Raw genomic sequence first — 21299 nt, forward strand, 5'->3', positions numbered from 1 at the left:
ATGTGCAGGTTAGGTGGATTGGCCATGATAAATTGCCCTTAGTGTCCAAAATTGCCCTTAGTGTTGGGTGGGGTTACTGGGTTATGGGGATAGGGTGGCGGTGTTGACCTTGGGTAGGGTGCTCTTTCCAAGAGCCGGTGCAGACTCGATGGGCCAAATGGCCTCCTTCTGCACTGTAAATTCTATGATTCTATGAGGGAGGAGTGTGTAAAGGTTTGCGAAGTAAATTTCCATGACTGCAATGATTTTTTTTTAAAATCCTTTTTAATATAATTTTACTTGGTAGCTTTATATTAATGTAATCTGTTTATGGTATCTCAAATAATTTGATTGCATTTTCATTTGTGATTACTCTCAGTATTTTAAATATGTCGATCAATTCTCCTGGATTTTTTTTCTCAAATGATAAAGATATGGGGCGGGATTCTCCAACCCCCTGCCGGGTCGGAGAATCACCGGGGGGGGGGGGGGGGGGGGGGGGCGGCGTGAATCCTGCCCCTGCCGGCCGCCGAATTCTCCGGCACCGGAGATTCGGCGGGGGCGGGAATGGCGCCGCACCAGTCGGCGGGCCTTCCCCGGCGATTCTCCGGCCCGCGCGATGGGCTGAAGTCCCGCTGCTGTTATGCCGGTCCCGCCGGCGTGAATTGAACCAGATATTTACCAGCGGGACCAGGCTGCGTGGTCGGGCTCTGGGGTCCTGGGGAGGGCGAGGGGCGATCTGGCCCCGGGGGGTGCCCCCACGGTGGCCTGGCCCACGATTGGGGCCCACCGATCTGCGGGCGGGCCTGTGCCGTGGGGGCACTCTTTTCCTATGCGCGGCCGTCAGCCTTTGCCATGGCCGACGTGTAGGAGAACCCCCCTGCGCATGCGCGGGGATGACCACAGCAGCCACTGATGCTTCCACACATGCGCAGACTGCCGCCGGCAGGCGGAGTCCCTTCGGCCCCGGCTGGCATGGCGCCAAAGGCCTTCCATGCCAGCCGGCGTGGCGCCAACCACTCCGGCGCGGGCCTAGCCCCTAAAGGTGCAGGCTTGGCCCCTAAAGGTGCGGAGGAATCCACACCTTTGGGGCAGCCCGACGCTGGAGTGGTTCACGCCACTCCATCCCGCCGGGACCCCCCGCCCCGCCGGTAGGGTAGGGAAGAATACCACCCCTGCTTTGTGAACTTTTCAAAACTTTATTTTTACTAGATTTAGAGTACCCAATTATTTTCTTCCCAATTAAGGGGTAATTTAGCATGGCCAATCTACCTAACCTGCACATCTTTGGGGTGTGGGGATGAAACCCACGCAGACACGGAGAGAATGTGCAAACGCCACACTGATAGTGACCCGGGGCTGGGATCGAACCTGGGTCCTCAGCGCCCTGGGCAGCAGTGCTAACCACTGCACCACCGTGCCGCCCCTGAACATTTTCAAAACTTAACAGTATAAGTCCTATATTCATTCTTGTGTCACAACATATGAGAATGTGATTTTGTGTCTCAGTTGAGTTCGAACTTCAGTGACACCAGTGCTGTGGAAAACAGCACAAGGGCTCAATGTTTCTCCATGAGAAGGAAAATGGAAAGGAGAAGCATCTTTCACCATTATCATGTATCTTCCAGCAGTTCAGCATAGAATATATGAAGGCAATAACTTACAGTTACATAGCACCTTTTAATGTATTTCATAGTCCCAAAGGGCTTTCCAGGAGCATAACCAGACGTCATCAGTATACCATTTGATTTTGAAACACTAAGGAAATGTTTCAGAATCAAGTTTTGCCCTGAATAAAGTGTCATTTCATAATCAATAGTAGCAAAGAGAAATAAAAATTACAATTGGCATATGTTGGTTTAAAGAACCTTTTTTGGGATTAGTGTTTCACAAACAAGTTATCATTCTGGACTTTGAATCTACTTTATGACCACAGCAGATGTTAATTGCTGAGAAACCAAATCCCAGGGGAAACATACTGATCTCAGCAGCAAGAAGTCCAGTAACAATTTGGGGATTTTAAAAGTTAAAATTGATAGATTTCTTAACTAGAGGAAAGGAAAGCTTAAGTACAGAAGATTACAGTTTACACGGTTAAAATTTGTCTTACAAACGTTCTCCCCAAAATACTCCCTTCTTGTTCAGACCTACAAGTAAGCACCACCCAAGAAACACTCCCTTATAGATGTTTAACTATAAATATCAAATAATATTACCCAAGGCAAATCAATTTAATAAAGGCATACTACACAGCCCCACAAACTCGCATTCATTCTGCTGTGGAAATCCAAGAAACCTTAGAAAAAGACTACTTTACGCAGCCCAAGATTTTTCTGACTTGACTGGATGGCTGATTCAAAGTGTGCCTTCTCCCAACCTGGAGCTGTTTCCAGAAGCCAGCAACCAATCAACTCAACACATTTCCTTAAATATATTTTTCCCTTTCATCTACAATCCATTGAGCTCAGCACTTTTTTGAACTGAAATTGTGCAAAATATAAAAATCTTTCATGTTTCTATTTTGTCTCTGCTTTCAGGTCAGTAAAATATAATGTACCCTCTTCTGTTTACCCTTGGAACTCCTTTAAGATGCAAAATATTTCTCACCACCTCTGACTTCCCTTTGATATTCAGACAAGCTCTCAATTGATCGAAATGTAAATGTTCAATTCAACATATTTACTTCTCCCTCAAACCCATCATAATCTCATTCTTTCTGCCCAAAAGTTTCATGTTCTTCCTATTGCCCCACTTTTGGAATAAAATAAAATTGAATAGCCTGCCCTTGTTTACTTGTGAAAACCTTCCAAGCTGTAAAAACCTTTAACCTTCATTTGAAATGTAGCAGTTGAAAAAGAAACAGTAGCTCCTAATGCACATTCATCAAGCTCCTTTGCTACTTTTCCCTCAACTGTTCCAGATAAATGGTCTCTATTAATCTTTCCCCAGTTAATTGCATAACTCGCACATACACACATCCGTCCTTGTTTATGGAATAGCACAATATTCCCCACAAATAGAACATAGAACATTACAGCGCTGTACAGGCCCTTCGGCCCTCGATGGTGCGCCGACCTATGAAACCACTCTAAAGCCCATCTACACTATATCCTTATCGTCCATATGTCTATCCAATGACCATTTGAATGCCCTTAGTGTTGGCGAGTCGACTACTGTTGCAGGCAGGGCATTCCACGCCCTTGCTACTCTCTGGATAAAGAACATACCTCTGACATCTGTCCTATATCTATCTCCCCTCAATTTAAAGCTATGTCCCCTCATGCTAAACATCACCATCGAGGAAATAGGCTCTCACTGTCCACCCTATCCAATCCTCTGATCATCTTGTATGCCTCAATTAAGTCACCTCTTAATCGTCTCTCTAACGAAAACAGCCTCAAGTCCCTCAGCCTTTCCTCATAAGATCTTCCCTCCATACCAGGCAACATTCTGGTAAATCTCCTCTGCACCCTTTCCAATGCTTCCACATCTTTCCTATAATGCGGCAACCAAAATTGCACGCAAAACTCCAAATGAAAATCCTATTCTCGCAGGAGCAAGTTTAAAAATCTGAATTTTAAAATTTACCCCTTCAAGTATTCATCCAATATTATTTTGAAAGTTATAACTGAATCTTCTTCCATTGCACTTTTCAGGTTTTGTATTCTAATGTTTCCATCAGGAAACTGAGTTGTGCACACAGCTGAGTCTCACATATTATAAAAGATCAGGGGCTGGATTCACCGATCCCCGACGCCGAAATCGGGTTTGGCGATGGGGCGGAGAATCCCCGATGACGACAGAATTGGGGGCAGCACCACTTTTGCGATGCTCTACCCCCTGAAAAGCGACGTACTCTAGGAGTGCGCCGCATGCTGTATTTGCAGCCTCAGGTCATTGCCTGAGGCCAGCCCCGCGACCCTTCGTCCACAACTGGCCGAATTCCCGACGGCGTGGGACACGTGTGGTCTCATCCGTCGAAAAATCAGCATGGCGGCTGCGGACTCAGTCCAGCGCCACCACAGTCGGGGAGGGCCGATTTGCGGGCAAGGGAGGCACTATTCGGGGCTGTGGGCACTGTGGGCGGCCGGTCCCAGGGCGGTCCGGGGGTGCGCGAGCCGGCCAAAGGGTGGAACTATTTTTGTGGGCTGGATCCACGGGCTGCGTCCGCCATGAAGCACGGCGCGGCCACGGACCCAGCAATGCTCCAGGCCGTATCGGCAGCTAGAGGTGGGAGCTATACGCTGCCTGGCTGCTAGCCACCCCCCCCCCAGTCCCCCAGAGCAGGGAATCGGTAACAGTTTTGCGCCAGTTTTCCTGGTGGAAAACACCACCGTTTTCACGCCGCCGTGGGTAGTCTCCCAAACGGAGAATCCAGCCCAGTTGTTTAGAAAATTGTTGCATTCCTCTTTGTATTCCAGCATGCTGATTGTGCTGCGACTGAAAGATTTGCAGTTTGCTTTCAACTGCATGTGCTTTTATTATCTTAATTTCATCACTCCATAGCAGAATCAATGCAACAGTTGCGATAAGAATTATAATAAAATGTATTTCTCGTCCGAATGAAAAAGTGAGCACTTGTTTGCACCAACCTTCAAAATGTTAAGATTTGCTTTGCAATTGCAAGACTACTTTTTTTTAAAGAGATCAAACCATAATGCTTTGGGTTCAGAATCTGGGAGGCTTGCTCAGCATAGCCACCTTAACATGAGGCAAACATTTTGACAACCCCTAATGTTGATGTGTTCACATTGATGAATTCAGATTTCATTTGCTGTCTGTTAGATTCCAACAAACAATTTTAATAAGAAGACGGTATGCATTTAGCTTATTATGCAAATTATCAAAGGTATTAGAAGTTAACTTTACTGATGGGAGATTGTTAGTATTGATTCACAATGCATTTCTTTTAATGAGAAACCACAATGATGTGGCCTGGGAAATACCGCTCAGATGCAAACTGAAAACATTGAATTTATATAGAGCTTTAGAACACCTCTCAAATGTCACAGTTAAGTCCCACAGATGAATGACCAGTTAATCTGTTTATTGGTGGTACTGGCTGAGGTACATCTCACCCGAAGGTCAGTACTTCCACTGATGTAGCACTCTGTCACTACAGAGCAGAATGGAAATGAAAGAAATTGAAAGAACTTTGTAACCCCCAAGATAGGATACAATAGATTTAATACTGACATCTATTCAGCAGCTTATTTCTTTTAATTTAAGATAATCTCAAATGTTATTTTCAACTGGAGATAATCATTGTTCACTTTTCTCCTACTAAGCTTGCTTTATATTTGAGTGGTATTTTAGCTGTCAGTAGGACATGAAACATCAAATCTATAACATGCCTCTTCAGTGGTATTTGTATAATAACATGCTTTTAGGAGAAGTCCAAAGTCATACGGGCCACACACAGGTCAAAGAATTTTACCAATGATGTTATCGCACCACCTTCAAATTGATCTCTCTATGAGTATACAAATCTCTTCCAGAGTCACGGAATCATGAAATTCCAAACCTACAAATTCAGAACAAAAGTAGGCCATTTGTCCCCACGAGCCAACTCCCCCTTGAATAAGATCCTGGTTGATCTGTTTGTGTTTCCGATTCCACATTCCCTTCTACACCGATAACCAGGAAAGGCTCCTTGCAAATCTGGACACCATTTTAACCAGTTACCCCAACCTGCCTCCCCCCTCGCCTCACTTCAGGCCCCCCACACTCTTCTGACACCGCCCCCTCACCCCCCAACCTTGAGGTCCCTGGGACTCCTCTTATCCCCTCTTTGTCAGGTAAGCCCCCCCCCCCCCCCCCCCCCCCTCCAACCCGGGCTCGCTCCCTGGCACTGCCAACCTAGTACTCCAGAACTCTAACACTTCCAGCCTTCTACCCTGGCAGTGCCACCTTTGCACTGCTATCCTGTTACTGCCAGGGGTGTAGTGCCAAGGTATCCGGGTGTCAGGGTACCACCCTGCCCTTTCCCGACCACTTAGGCATCTCCAATGGCCTGGGAGACCCAATCTTAGGTGTTGTTGCACCTGTGTGGACCAGTACTAATGGCACCCTGGTGCGGGCTACCAGATCGTCTGTGAGTCCCAGCCGCTGGGTGAATCCAGCGAATGTATACTTAAATGAGCCGAAATTCTGTTGAATTGGCATGTCAAGGCTCCTGAATCATGGCCAATATCTTGAATCATGTTTCATTTATTGTTATGTCACTGATGTTATGGAATACTCATCTGCTGCATAATTAACTTGCACTGGTTAAAATATTGATCAAAAAATGTCATTCTATACGTTAGTATGTTTCCAGCTGTTTAATATACTTGCAACAGACACTAAAAGCAAAACAACACATAAAAGAAAACATATCTGGAGTATCAGCATAGTTATCCCAAGACAATAATTTACATCCAATAATGCATCTGTTGTTTTCTATAAGGTATCTTTGGGAGTTCTGGGTTGATCACATGAACTTGTGATTCCAGTAGAAGTTTGTACCCATTGGGAGGTCAATTTGGAGCTGGTAACATCACAGCAAAACTCTTTGACCTGTGGCCCCTGTGAGTTTGGCTCCCTGCTGAAAATGCTGGAAACACTCAGCAGGCCTGGCACCATCAGTGGAAACAGGAACAATGGGCGGGATTTACCAGTCTGTCGCGACAGGGCAAGACAATCCTTCCTAAAGATAACGTTTCAGGCTAAGAAGCTTTCTTCGGAAGTGTTGGGAGATGTAAATGTAATGGATTTTAAGTAAATGAAAGGGAGGGGAGAGAGGAAGAGGAAAGGCGAAAGTCTATGATAAGGTGGAGGGTGGGAGAGATTGTCAAAAGATTTCATCAGAGAAAAGGCAAAGGGAATGGGAATAGTTGTGGTGAAGAAACAATTCATGTGCCCTGATTGGAGTCCAAAAGGCTGTAAAGTGCATAGTCGAAAGTTGAGGGGTGGGACTTTCCAGCAATGGAGGTGTCTCACTGTTAACCACTGGTGGCATCTTCTGTTCCTGTCGATTTCTATGGCGTTTTGCGTGGCTCACCCATCTCACCGCTTCATTAGAACAGTGCAACAATGTGAGGATAGAGTTGCTCATTTGAAAACAAGGTGGAGACTTAAGATGACAGGTCACCAGAAGCTCAGGGCTATGATTGTGGACTGAGTGGAGTTGTGTCACAAGCCTCTTGTGAAAAGAAAACACCAATCAGAGATCAGAGCCCCAATTCCCTTGGATCTGGCTTTTCAGGGGTCAGTAATCAGACCTCCCCCAGGTTTGGACAGCCACTGCTTATGTAACAGATGCAGTCTTCCGAGCAGCGTGTTTCATAACTCTCCCTGCCCAACTGGAGCCAAGGCTGCCAGACCTCTGGGTGGGGAACCTGTCAATGGAAAAGAGCACATGGTGTAGAGATAAAATTAATGATTTTCCAAACACTGTTTTCTTCTGATTGCTTCAAGAGTTAGATAAAGAACAAAGAAAGGTACACCGGAACAGGCTGTTCGGCCCTCCAAGCCATCTGACCTAAAACATTTTACACTTCCAGTGTCTATAGCACTTTATCCCATCCTATTCCCCTTAAACGTCACGATCGTACCTGCTTTCATTACCTCCTCCAGCAGCGATTTCCAGGCACCCACTACCTTCTGTGTACAAAAACTTCCCTCACACACCTCCTCTAAACCTTGCCCCTCGCACACCTATGTCCCCTCGTAATTGACTCTTCCACCCTGGGAAAAAGCTTCTGGATATCCAGATCTTGTTATCTAATCTTCATGTCACACAATGGGCCACATTCTCTGTTTCTGAGTCCAAGTGTCGACGCCAACGGAGAATCTGTGGACTTTCACATCAGAAAAATCGGCACCACACCTGCACCGATTCTGCTACCAGTGAGGGGCTGGCACCGGCGCCACGTGGAACACTATCAAAACCCACAGAAAATGGTGCGGGAATCGCCGAGTCCGTGATGGACACTGGCAGGGCTAACAAGCTGCAGCAACGCTTTTAAACAATACACCCCCACACACACACCGACCGGGGCCGAAATGATGGGCCAGGTTGTGCTGGAGTGCCCATACAGCTGATGGGTCGGATGGAGCCAGAGGGCACGATTTGTGAGAGAAAACGTGGGCTGTGCCGTCGGGAGCTCGGCCCATTTGAGGCGGAGAATCGCGGGTGGTTCCACTAATGATATGCGAACGGTGTTTCAACTTCGTGCAGCGTGCGTCGTATTGATGCCTTTTTCGGGGAGCCGGAGCATCGCGATTTGGCATTAAACTGGCGCCTGCCACGTTTGGGCATCAGGAGCTATTATCTGCCCGATCACATGTCTCGATTTCGGTGTCGGCCAACGGAGAATCCCGCCCACTGCCTTTCATAATTTGGGATTGTTGACAGTTTTCATATGACAAATATGGAAAAAGTTAAAAATTTTAGATTTTAACAGCAAACTTTAGTCACAGTTTAAAACAAGACACTAAAATGTTAATTGCGTAAAATTGTAATGAACTAGGTTTGATGATGTTTCCCCACTGACTTGTAAATGATAAGCAATTAACTTCCCTGCTTCAGCAATTCATAGGCAGCACACACCTATTTTTATTTCCTGGCTGTGAACAGCAGAAGACAAAACAATAAAAGCTAAGACACAAGCAATCTACAAATGGAAGTCTGTAAGGTCAAACCTTGGCTAAATTCAGGTTAGGAAAGCAGAAGATTAGTTGGAGGTTATTTTGTTTAAACCAACGAAGACAAACCTGCTAATGTGAGTAGGTGTAGCACGTTTCACTGTCTTGCATTATTACTCAAAGATAAATTGCACTGTTGATACAAAGCAATCCAATAATAATTCTGTCATTGTGAAATAAAGCAACTAATGATTCACATCTGGTCCAGTTTTACCAAGCACCTTCTTGAAGCAAATTAAGCAGTTCACCAGCGAAAGACGAATAACCATTTCAGATCGTAAAGGGAGACCATTGTGACACCCCTGGGTTACATGACTTATCATTAGATTTTAGGCAGCATGCACACACCTCTAAATGTAAAATGTTCAATTAGCTGCAATTAGCTGTTCAATTAAGACTATAAACTCTGGCAGCATTTCTTTTTCTCATTGATGTTTTTTTTTCTGTAATTTATCACCTTGTTTAATCCAAAGGGTCGACTTATGAGCCCGATGACCTCTTAACCTTGCTTTTGTGTTCTGTTGCAGGAGATACAGTTGGAATGTGTGGTGACCCGGGTTCTCCAGCACACGGTCTCAGAGAAAAGAATGAATTCTGGATTAAGGGCATTGTGCGTTTTTCTTGTCTGATGGGATATATTTTGCATGGTTCCATTGATAGGATTTGTCTTCCCAATGGCACCTGGTCAGGGAGGCAGCCAGAGTGTAAAGGTAAGTGAGATCTGTGACATGTTAACTTTTGTTAATAATGTAGGCGTGTAAATAATTTGGGGAGGCGGTGGTGTAGTGATATTGTCACTGGGCTAGTAATGCAGAGATCCAAGGTAATGATCTGGGGACCCGAGTTCGAATCCCACTATGGCAGATGTGGAATTTAAAACTTAATAAAATATCTGGAATAAAAAGTCGAATGATGAGCATGAAACCATTGTTGATTGGTGGAAAAACCCATGTGGTTCACTAATGTCCTTTAAGGAAGGAAACCTGCCGTCCGTACCCGGTCTGGCCTACACATGACTCCAGATCCACAGCAATGCGGTTGACTCTTAAAAGCCCTCTGAAATGGCCTAGATAGCGATTCAGTTGTATTCAACCACTTTGAAAATACGAAAAAAAGAATGAAACTGGACGGGCCACCCAGCATCAACCCAGGCACCAGGAACGTCAATGGCAAACCCAGCGCTGTTGACCCTGCAAAGTCCTCTTTACTAACATCTGGGGGTTTGTGCCAAAGTTGGGAGAGCTGTCTCAAAGACAAGCAACAGCCTGACATAGTCATACTGACTGAACCATACATTATAGACAATGTCCCAAAGAGCACGATTACCATTTCTGTGCATGTCCTGTCCCAGCGGCAAGACAGACTCAGCAAAGGTGGCAGCACAGTGGAGGGAGTTGCCCTGGACACCGTGAAGTCTTATGGCTGCAGGTTAAACATGGGCAAGGAAACCTCCCGCAGACCACATATCATCCACCATCAGCTGATGAATCAGTGCTCCTCCATGTTGAACACCACTTGGAGGAAGCATTGCGGGTGGCAACAGCACAGATTATACTTTGGGTTGGGGACTTCAATATCCATCACCAAGAGTGGCTCAGTCGTACAACCACAGGCCAAGCTGACCGGGTCCTAAAGCTGCTAGAATAGAACTGTAACAGTTGAAGGAATCAACAAGAGGGAAAAATGATCTTCAACCAGAAGTGCTGAGTGAATGATCCATCTCTGTCTCCTCTGGAGGTCCCCCGCATCACAGATGTCAGTCTTCGGCAAAAATGATTCACTCCCTGTGATATCAAGAAGTGGCTGAAGGCACTGGATACTGCAAAGGCTATGGGCCCTGACAGTATTCTGAAGATTTGTGCTGCAGAACTTGCTGTGCCCCTAGTCAAGTTGCTCCAGTATGGCTACAACACTGACATCTTGGATTTGTTTATTGTCACGTGTACCGAGATAAAGTAAAAAGTATTTTTCTGCGAGCAGCTCAAACAGGTCATTTAGTACATGAAAAGAAAATACGTAATAGGGCAACACAAGGTACACAATGTAAATACATAGACACAGGCATCGGGTGAAGCATACAGGAGTGTAGGATTAATCAGATCAGTCCATAAGAGGGTCGTTTAGGTGTTTGGTAAAAGCGGGGAAGTTGTTTTTGAATCTGTTTGTGCGTGTTCTCCGACTTTTGTATCTCCTGCCCGATGGAAGAACTTGGAAGAGTGAGTAAGCCGGGTGGGAGGGGTCTTTGATTATGATGCCCGCTTTCCCAAGCAAGAGGTGTAGACAGAGTCAGTGGATGGGAGGTGGGTTCGTGTGATGGACTCAGTGGTGTTCACGACTCTCTGAAATGCCCTGCTGTCTTGGGCCGAACAGTTGCCAATGCCAGGCTGTGATGCAGCCAGATAGGATGCTTTCTATGGTGTACCTGTACACGTTGGTAAGAGTCAATATGGACATGCCGAATTTCCTTAGTTTCCTGAGGAGGTATAGGCGCTGTTGTGCTTTCTTGGTCGTAGCGCGATGTGGGTGGACCAGGACAGATTTTTCATAGAATTTACAGTGCGGAAGGAGGCCATTCGGCCCATCGGGTCTGCACCGACTCTTGGAAAGAGCACCCTACCCAAGGTCCACACCTCCACCCTATCCCCATAACCCAGTAACCCCACCCAACACTAAGGGCAAATTTGGACACTAAGGGCAATTTATCATGGCCAGTCCACCTAACCTGCACATCTTTGGACTGAGAGAGGAAACCGGAGCACCCGGAGGAAACCCATGCACACACGAGGAGGATGTGCAGACTCCGCACAGCCAGTGACCCAAACCGGAATCGAACCTGGGACCCTGGAGCTGTGAAGCAATTGTGCTATCCACAATGCTACCGTGCTGATGTTTAGTGATGTGCATACCTCGGAATTTGAAGCTGTCAACCATCTCGACTTCGGCACCGCTAATGCTGACAGGGTTGTGCACAATACTTTGCTTCCTGAAGTCAATGACCAGCTCTTTAGTTTTGTTGGCATTGAGGGTGAGATTGTTGTCGTTACACCACTCCACAAGGTTCTCTATCTCCCTCCTCGTCGTTGTTCGAGATCCAACTCACTAAGGTTGTGTCATCAGCAAACTTGGAGATGGAGTTGGAGCCAAATTTTGCTACGTAGTCGTCTATGTATAGGGAGTATAGTAGGGGGCTAAGTAGGCAGCCTTGCAGGGCTCCGGTATTGAGGACCATCGTGGAGGACTATCTATCCAGCAATGTGAAAAATTCTCCAGGTGCGACCTGTACACAAGCAGCAGGAGAAATGGGTGGCACAGTGTCGCAGTGGTTGGCACTGCTGTCTACGGCGCTGAGGACCCGGGTTCGATCCTGGCCCTGGGTCACTGTCTGTGTGGAGTTTGCACATTCTCCCGTGTCTGCATGGGTCTCACCCCCACAGCCGAAAGATGTGCAGGGTAGGTGGATTGCTCACACTAAATTGCCCCTTAATTCGAATAAATAATTGGGTACTCTAAATTTATTTTAAAAAGAAGCAGGACAAATCCAATCCAATGTCTATTTTGCATCATCGGCCAAGTGATGGAAGGAGCCGCCAACAGTGCTATCAAGGGGCATTTAATCAGCAATAGCCTGCTCACGGACGCTCAGTTTGTGTTCTACCAGGGTAACTCAGCTCCTGATTTCAATGCAGTCTTGGTTCAAACATGGACAAAAGATTTGAGTGCCAGAGGTGAAGTGAGAGTGACTGCCCTTGACATCAAGGTAGCATTTGACCGAGTATGGAATCAAGAAACCCTAGCAAAACTGGAGTCATTTGGAATAAGTGGGAAAACGCTCTGCTGGTTCAAGTCATACATGGCACAAAGGAAGATGGTTATGGTGGTTGGAGGTCATTCATCTCAGCTCCAGGATATCATTGCAGGAATTCCTCGGTGTAGTGTCCTCGGCCCAGCTATCTTCAGCTGCTTCATCAATGATCTCCCTTTCATCATAAGATCAGAAGCAGGGATGCTCGCAGATGATTGCACATTGATCAGCACCATTTTTAACTCTTCAGATAATGATGAAGTTCATGTTCAAATGCAGCAAGACCTGGACAATATCCAGGTTTCGAGTGACAAATGGTAAGTAACATTCACACCACACAAGTGCCAGGCAATGACCATCTGCTACAAGAGAGGATTTAACCATCATCCCTAGACATTCAATGGCATTATCATCGCTAAATCCCCCACAATCAACATCCTGGCTCAGCTCGCCAATGCAGGAAGAGTACTCGCGGATAGGGACGTAATTTTTAAATGCCATACCAATCTTTCACTCCCTCTCAGCCACCCTATCGCAGCCTCCAGAACCGCACTTTGCACCCAACTTAACTCTAACGTAGTCCTCAAGCCCCCTTCTCCCCACCTCTAAAGGGAAAGGCATCCCCGGGCCAGATCCCTGGTGTAGGCAACATGGCACCGCCAGCATGGCACCCTGGTAATGCCCCTTCTAGCCTGGCAGTGACACCTGGGCAAACTGGCAGTGCCAGGGTGCCTGGGTGTCAGCGGGTGTGCAAGCGTACTACCCTTCCCAGATTCCGAATGCCCAGGAATTTCCAATGGCCTGGGAGACTCCCCCAGGTGCCGTTAGCCTAGTCCACATTTGTGGAAACCAGTGATAAATGGCGCTATGGAAAGGTCTCCCAGGCGAGGACATTAGTTCCTGGGCCCCAGGAGAATCCAATCCAGACATATTTAAATTAACCTCATGGCTCACTTAAATGTTTTAATCTGGATCTCGCCCTGCGAGCGTTCCGTATCAGGCAAGAGGCCGCTTGCAAGATTTGATGGCCTCGTCGCATCACTAAGTGAGGCGCAACGAGGCCATTAAATCGCGCCAAGATAACATTGAAGCCTCTGAGTCCTACCAGAAAAGGTTTAATGCTGCTTTCAACAATAAAGATCCTACATTGGAAAATGTTATTCCAATTTTGGTGTCTAATTCTGGCTACGTTGGGTGCTATAGGAATTGCAAACATTGTGTCAAATATATTTTTTTGTGCATAATCCTTCTTCAGCAGCAACACGGTTGTGCACTCAGTCCCCCACTGTGGCTGGAGGGTGAACAGGTGGAAGCACAACAAGCAAGAATCATAGAATCACAGAATTTACAGTGCAGAAGAAGGCCATTCGGCCCATCGAGTCTTCACCATCTCTTGGAAAGAGCACCCCACCCAAGCCCACATCTCCATCCTATCCCCATAACCCAGTAACCCCACCCAACACTAAGGGCAATTTTGGACATGAAGGGCAATTTAGCAAGGCCAATCCACCTAACCTGCACATCTTTGAACTGTGGGAGGAAACCGGAGCACCCGGAGGAAACCTACGCACACACGGGGAGAACGTGCAGACTCCGCACAGACAGCGTCCCAAGCCGGGAATCGAACCGGGGACCCTGGAGCTGTGAAGCAATTGTGCTAACCACTATGCTACCAAGCGCAAGAGTGGAGAGTTTATAGCTGTGTGAAAAAGGTGAAGGACGGAAGGTTACAAAAAGCCATATCTAATAGGTTTACCTGTCCAGAGCATCTTACCTCCGGTTAAGTGAGAAGTATTGTGCCCACTCCCAGAAAGAAAAAGACAGTAAAACTTGGGAAATGGCTGGCACTGGTCCGAACTGGCATTCTATTTTAAAATATATAACACTGTTTTGGACCAGCACCAGTCACTTCCCACGTTTTACCGGCTTTTCCTTTTCGGCTGGTTCTGCCCCACCAGGGAGGCTATTACAGATCTATGTCACCTGTTGCAGCACCTAACTGCAGCCTAACATCAGGTCACATATTTCATTGCCCATGGCTCTGAAATTAATTGTGATCTCAAATTTATATACCTCAGGATGATTCCAATCTGCAGCAGATGACATGAGAAACATTGTTCAATTGGCAATACATTCCTCCATCCTGCAAGTGATGCACCCATTGCCAAAACAAATTAATTATTTTCTCTCTCCGTGGAGGTAACCAGGTAGGGCTTTACGGGATCACACTCTTCATGGTCTTGCATACTCCACACAAAGATCCGAGGCTAAGACTGAATAGGTAGGTCCTTTTTTTGTCTATATGCAGGTTCATCTGGCATTTGAACTGAATGCTGCTTATCCATGCCTGGTCTCATGGTGCCTTTATCCTACGTCAATCCCTGCTCAGCACCCAAAGTATTGGGTGTTAAGCAGACTGTTTAGCAACAAGGGATATCCTGTAAACTTGTGGCTTGTGACATCTGTCAAAAGCCCCAGCACAAATGCAAGGGCGCACTTTAATTAGAACCACGCTCCTGATTAAGCAAACCTTTGTCCTTCAATAGAGACTGCCTGGATAGGATGGGAAGTGTCCTGCAGTATATCCATGAGAGAGGCTCCAGGTTCACTGTGGTTTGATGTGTGCTTCATAACTTTGTCCTGCAAAGTGAAAAATCTTTACAACTGCTTGAGGAGGAAGAAAGTGGTGCAGGAGCAGAAAGAGTAAAATAGACCGAGGAAGAGCAAGGGCATCTATCCTGTCACCTGCCAGAGCTGTATGTCATCAGATTATCAAAAAAGCTTTGACTGAATCATCCATTCTTTATTTCACCAATGAGGTCGCACTATCAGATATAATCCTTCCAATCACTATGTGAATACCTCAAATTAAGCACCAGCATGGGGAGTTCTATCACATCATGTGACATAGGCATACAAACAGACCAAACAAACTGCATAACAAGAAACTGGGTCAAAATGGTTTATTTTCAAATGCAACCAAACAAATTGCCTTCCAACATGCGTGTACAAAGTATTAGAAATCTCTACGAACTGAATAAATGCCACATGAAATTCCCATGCTAATAAGAATTATAGGTGACATTTGTTAATTAAAATTTAATTCATTAAGATGCTATCATCCTTGAGATGTATTTCAGTGAAACTAAGCACTAATTATTGCACCAAAAGCCTTTTGGAATTAAGTACGCTTTTAATGCTTGATATTACTAACATGCAAAGCTTTCTTGGGGAGTTGTGGGAGGGGAGAGGGGAGGGGAATGCAGACCCTAGAATCTGGCACAGAATTCTACACTTCTGGGGCGTAATTCTCCCGAAACGGTCCGGCAACTGGCTCCCAAAACGGCGCCAATCAGACGGGCATCGCGCCGCCCCAAAGGTGCGGAATGCTCCGCATCTTTGGGGGCCGAGCCCCAACATTCAGGGGCTAGGCCGACGCCGGAGGAATTTCCGCCCCGCCAGCTGGCGGAAACGGCCTTTGTTGCCCCGCCAGCTGGCGCGGAAATGACATGTCGGGGCGGTGCATGCGCGGGAGCGTCAGCGGCCGCTGACAGTTTCCCACACATGCGCAGTGGAGGGAGTCTCTTCCGCCTCCGCCATGGCGGAGACCGTGGCGGAGGCGGAAGGGAAAGAGTGCCCCCACGGCACAGGCCCGCCCACGGATCGGTGGGCCCCGATCGCAGGCCAGGCCACCGTGGGGGCACCCCCCGGGGCCAGATCGCCCCGTGCACCCCTCAGGACCCCGGAGCCCGCCCACGCCGCCTTGTCCCGCCGTTCAAACGGTGGTTTAATCCATGCCGGCGGGACAGGCAATTTATCGGCGGGACTTCGGCCCATCCGGGCCGGAGAATCCAGCGGGGGGGCCCACCAACCGGCGCGGCCCGATTCCTGCCCCCGCCGAATATCCGGTACTGGAGACTTCGGCAACCAGCGGGGGCGGGATTCACGGCAGCCCCCAGCGATTCTCCAACCCGGCGGGGGGTCGGAGAATGACGCCCCTGATTTGCAGCAGTCTATAATTTCAACTCAAAAATATTCTATGCTTTTGAAGCTATCTACCAACTCTATCAAGCCTCACCGATTCTCATAAAGTATACAAATAATTGTAACTGGCTCAACACTAACATTCACAATTTGGAAAATGGAATTGTTCCTATGGTTGTCCTCCATTATATAAATCAGACCTGCTACTGATTGGGTTGACTTCAGATCATTACAATGCTAAATAGTTTGTTCCCCATGTGTATTGCATGGGAGCATGTTAAATGCCTGTGCAAGAAACAAATGGTTCAAAGAACAGAAAAATGCTGGAAAATCTTACCCAGTCTAGCAGCATCTGTAGGGAGAGAAAAGAGCTAACGTTTTGAGTCCAGATGACCCTTTGTCAAAGTCAAAAGACTTAGAAAGTGGGAAATATTTATACTGTGGGGTGAGATTCATAGATTCATAGAATTTACAGTGCAGAAAGAGGCCATTTGGCCCATCGAGTCTGCACCGGCTCTTGGAAAAAGCACCCGACTTAAGGCCACACTTCCAACCGATCCCCGTAACCCTGTAATGCAGCAACCCCACCTAACCTAATGGCAGTTTTTCATGGTCAAACCACCTAACCTGCACATCTTTGGACTGTGGGAGGAAACCGGAGCACCTGGAGGAAATCCACACAAACACGGGAGAACGTGCAGACTCCGCACAGTCAATGACCCAAGCCGGGAATCGAACCTGGGACCCTGGAGCTGTGGAGCAACTGTGCTAATAATTAAAAATGAGTCTTAGCTACAGAAACCAAGGGAACAGAGTGCTGATAGCCACAGACACCAAGGGAAAGAGTGCTAATGGCAGTCCCCATGGAGAACAAAAGGAGTGAAAGACCAAACAGCAGAGAAACTAACATCAGAGAGTAAACTGTGACAGATGTGGATGTGAGGGGAGGGGAACGGGAAGGAAAGGGGAGAAAAGGTAAGGAAAGGGGGGATAAGAAACGTTAGCCCTTTTCTCTCCCTACAGATGCTGCCAGACCTCGTGAGATCTTCTTGCATTTTCTCTTTGGGTCCAAAAAACGTAGTTCTATTAAGCTGTTACATTACATAACATGTGATCTGCACTGGTTTTTTGTTCGAGGGTCAATGGTTAGATTCTCTCTTATTGGAGATGGTCATTGCCTGGCACTTGTGTAGCATGAATGTTACTGGCCACTTCTCAGCCCAAGCCTGGATATTGTCCAGGTCTTGCTACATTTGGACATGAACTGCTTCAGTACCTGAGGAGTCCAGCCATCTGTAAACATCCCGACTTCTAGGAAGAAAGGTCATTGATGAAGCAGCTGAAGATGGTTGGGCCTAGGTCACTAACCTGAGGAACTCCTGCAGTGATGTCCTGGAGCTGAGATGATTGAACTCCAACCACCACAACCATCTTCTTATGTGCCAAGAATAACTCCAACCAGAAGAGACTTTTTCCCCTGATTCCTATTGACTCCAGTTTTGCTAGGACTACTTGATGCCATACTCGGTCAAATGCTTCCTTGATATCAAGGGCAGTCACACTCACCTCACCTCTGGAGTTCAGCTCTTTTGTCCATTTTGAACCAAGGCTGTAATGAGGTCAGGAGTCGAGTGACCCTGGTGGAACCCAAACTGAGCATCCGCAAGTCGCTATAGCTGAGTCAGTGCCAATTGATAGCACTGCTGTTGACTCCTTCCATCACTTTGCTTGAGATTGAGTGTAACCAATGGGCTGATAATTGGCTGGGTTGGATTTTCCTTGTTCCTTGTCTGCAAGACATACCTAAGCAATTTTCCTCATTGCTGGGTAGATGCCAGTGGTGTAGCTGTACAGGGACAGCTAGGCTAGGGATGTGGCAAGCTCTGGAGCACAATCCATCAGGATTATTACCAGAATATTGTCAGGGCTCATACCTTTTACAGTATCCAGTGCCTCCAGCCATTTCTTGATATCACGTGGAGTGAATCGAATTAGCTGAGACTTCGTGAGGTTCAGAATCGATGTTCAGAACTCCCAGGGCAACCCCCCTGGCTGTATTCAATTCTGCCACCACCTCTGCTGGGCCTTTCCTGCTGGTGAGACAGGACATACACAGGAATGGTGATGGTGGTGTTTGGGACATTTTCTGTGCGGTGTGATTCTGTATGACAATGTCAGGCTGTTGCTTGACTAGTTTGTGACAAAGCTCTCCCAGTTTTGGCACAAGCCCCCAGATGTTAGTAAGGAGGACTTTGCATGGTCGCCAGGGCTGAGCTTGCAGTCGTCATTTCCATGCTGAGGTCGATGCCGGGTGGTCTGTCTGGATTCATTCCTCTGTTTTTGGTCACCTGAAGAATTGAAGAGGAATCTTGCAGAGTTTTCTTTTATTTGTTGTTCGCCCTGGGATTTTTTCTGTTTTTTTTGTCTCTTCCCAGAAATTACAAGCCTTAGAGGTGGGTGGGAGGCTGTCTGGACCAACTGATTTTCTCTTGCCCACCATTCTTGTATGCTTGTATTATACATATGGAATATCTGGTGAACTGATCTTGCCTCTCTGCCCCATATGTATAACAATATGTGCAGTGCATTATGAATGGCATTTATACTGGGATTGCAATGTCAATCCTCCTATGTCTCAGTTCCAGAAATATATTCAAATACCAATCTATGGCTTTCCATTCCACAAATTCACTTCAATTGAAAAGAACCCTTTTACTTAAAATATTAACTTAAAATATTCTTCCGTTCCATCAAATTATTGCTGCGCATACTCAGAAGGACTAAGTATTGTTTTGAAGGAGGGTATTTTATTAACTTATCTGTAATGAGCAATGCACATACATCAGAAGATTAAACTATAATTTTAGATGGCAAACTTCTCTGCTGGCCAATTGATAAGAGACTGAAAGATTTGGGTGTATGATTTGGTGGGGGTGGGCATACAGTACAATCCCTGCCCAGAGGGTAACGCCTGAGCTGTCCCAAGTGTTGGACCTCATTTAAATGGAAGCTGCCGGTGAATGTCACTGAAGATATTGAAGATCAGGCCATTGCTGACATTACAGCGGCCCTCTTATAAATGAGGAGAGCTGTATACAAGGCCTTTTGGGCCTTTATATGGATTCTAAAATTGACTTGAATCGGACCAGTTTCAAGCTTTCACAAAATCAGGATAGAATTTAACAGCTCTCTGTCAGGTTTTGCACAGGAGGCAGCTGTACATTGTTTGCTGTTTTGCAGAAACAGTTTTGCTCCAAACTAGCATTGACAGAAAAATGTTCTTCTGCTTCTTCCACTGTTACCCAGTACGTGCTGAGTGGTCTTTGGTTATCTGAGAAAGCAAGGAAAGCTTGCTCACCGCATCTTTCATGCACCCGAGTTAAAGTTCTGCAAACTGAATTGTTAAAGATTTTATGGCATTGTTAGATTGTTCAAATTAAAATCCTTGTTCTATGATTAACATAGCAAATATTAATTAGCCTTCAATCTTCACCTGAGAGCACTTTAATTTAATTTTCAATGAAAAAGAAAAGCCAATCCTGGAAATCTGAAATTAAAATAGAAGATGCTAGAAATACATAGCAGGTCAGGCTGCATCAATGAAGGCTGCAAAGCTAAAACTTAATTTTGTCTCCTCCTTTATGGATGCTGAACGACAGCTCTGTTTCTGACACCTTTGCATATATTATTTAGGCTATCTGATGATTTTTGTCCTATTTACTTCACTTCCTTTGATATATTTGTCGGGTTTGTTGAGGCATTTTCACCTATTTTTCCATTATCCACTTTTTCTCACATCACTTAATGATATACTTGATAAATTCTTGCTCCACTGTGTGCGTCACCCACCAGGAACAGATGTTGAAAATTTAGACAAGGAAGTTAACATGCTGCCCTGGCTCCCTTAGGGATCTGCTTACCTCTTGATCCTAAGTATAACTGATTATGCTGAACTTGATCCTTCTGTTGTCAATATTCCCTAGGAGGGTGCCACGACTTCTATTTCCGATATATATATATATATATATATATTACATGGGTCATTGGTCAAGCACCAAGTCAAAATGAAAACTGCTTCATCTGACTCCCTTGACAGATTTGATCATGAAGAATTTAGCAAACCATAACACAAATACTTATTAGGTTTTCTCAGTTTATTTTTGAATTGTTGAAGTCTCCCATTTGGCTAGTTTTTCTGACCTCACACATATTCATGTCTTCGCAGAGCAAATGGCTCTTATTACTGATCTGAAGATATGTAGTATATACTTACTGCAAGTTTCGGTTTGTACTTATTTAAGAAGTCTCACCAGCATGATCCATTTTAAAAGTCATCCCCCTTACACAGGATCAATTTAATTTATCTTCTAGGTGTCCCTGACAGATATGCCCATCCCATCTCTACTTCTGTCTTTTCTGAACAGTTAATACTCATGAATACTGAATAAATGTCTGTCCACTGGACTTAGTTCCGTACTTACGCAATAGCCTTCAGTTCTGACGTAACTTAATTGCAGTGTTAATGTAAGCCTACTTGTGACACTAATTAATATTATTGCTATTATTATTTTCTGGCCGTGCGCTGGTGGCAGGATTCTCCGGTCCCGCTGGCAATGCACCCCCACTGGTGGCATGGGGTGGTTTCAATAGGAAATCCCATTGACAGTGGCGGGAAGAGAGAATACCGGTGTCAAAGAACGGCGGGCTGTCTCCCGTCGCCAAGTAACATATGGCTGCCGAACTGGAGAATCCAGCCCCTTATATCTTATGTTTCCAATGTCCATTTACATCCACAGATTTATTGGTAAGCTGATCTGCTTTCCTAAATATGGCAAGTATACGAGAG

The 21299-nt window shown here is 46.0% G+C and overlaps 1 protein-coding gene across 2 annotated transcripts in view; it reads left to right on the forward strand.

The window, feature by feature from the left end:
* Positions 1-21299, forward strand: part of csmd3b (CUB and Sushi multiple domains 3b) — a 2718576-nt gene that overhangs the window by 2592526 nt on the left and 104751 nt on the right. For both annotated transcript variants that reach the window (XM_072467431.1, XM_072467430.1), the window contains one exon: positions 9195-9377. In XM_072467431.1, coding sequence (XP_072323532.1) covers positions 9195-9377 — 183 coding nt within the window. The remainder of the gene's footprint in view (positions 1-9194; positions 9378-21299) is intronic.

Source organism: Scyliorhinus torazame, chromosome 11 (genome assembly GCF_047496885.1).
Source record: "Scyliorhinus torazame isolate Kashiwa2021f chromosome 11, sScyTor2.1, whole genome shotgun sequence".
Taxonomy (NCBI): domain Eukaryota; kingdom Metazoa; phylum Chordata; class Chondrichthyes; order Carcharhiniformes; family Scyliorhinidae; genus Scyliorhinus; species Scyliorhinus torazame.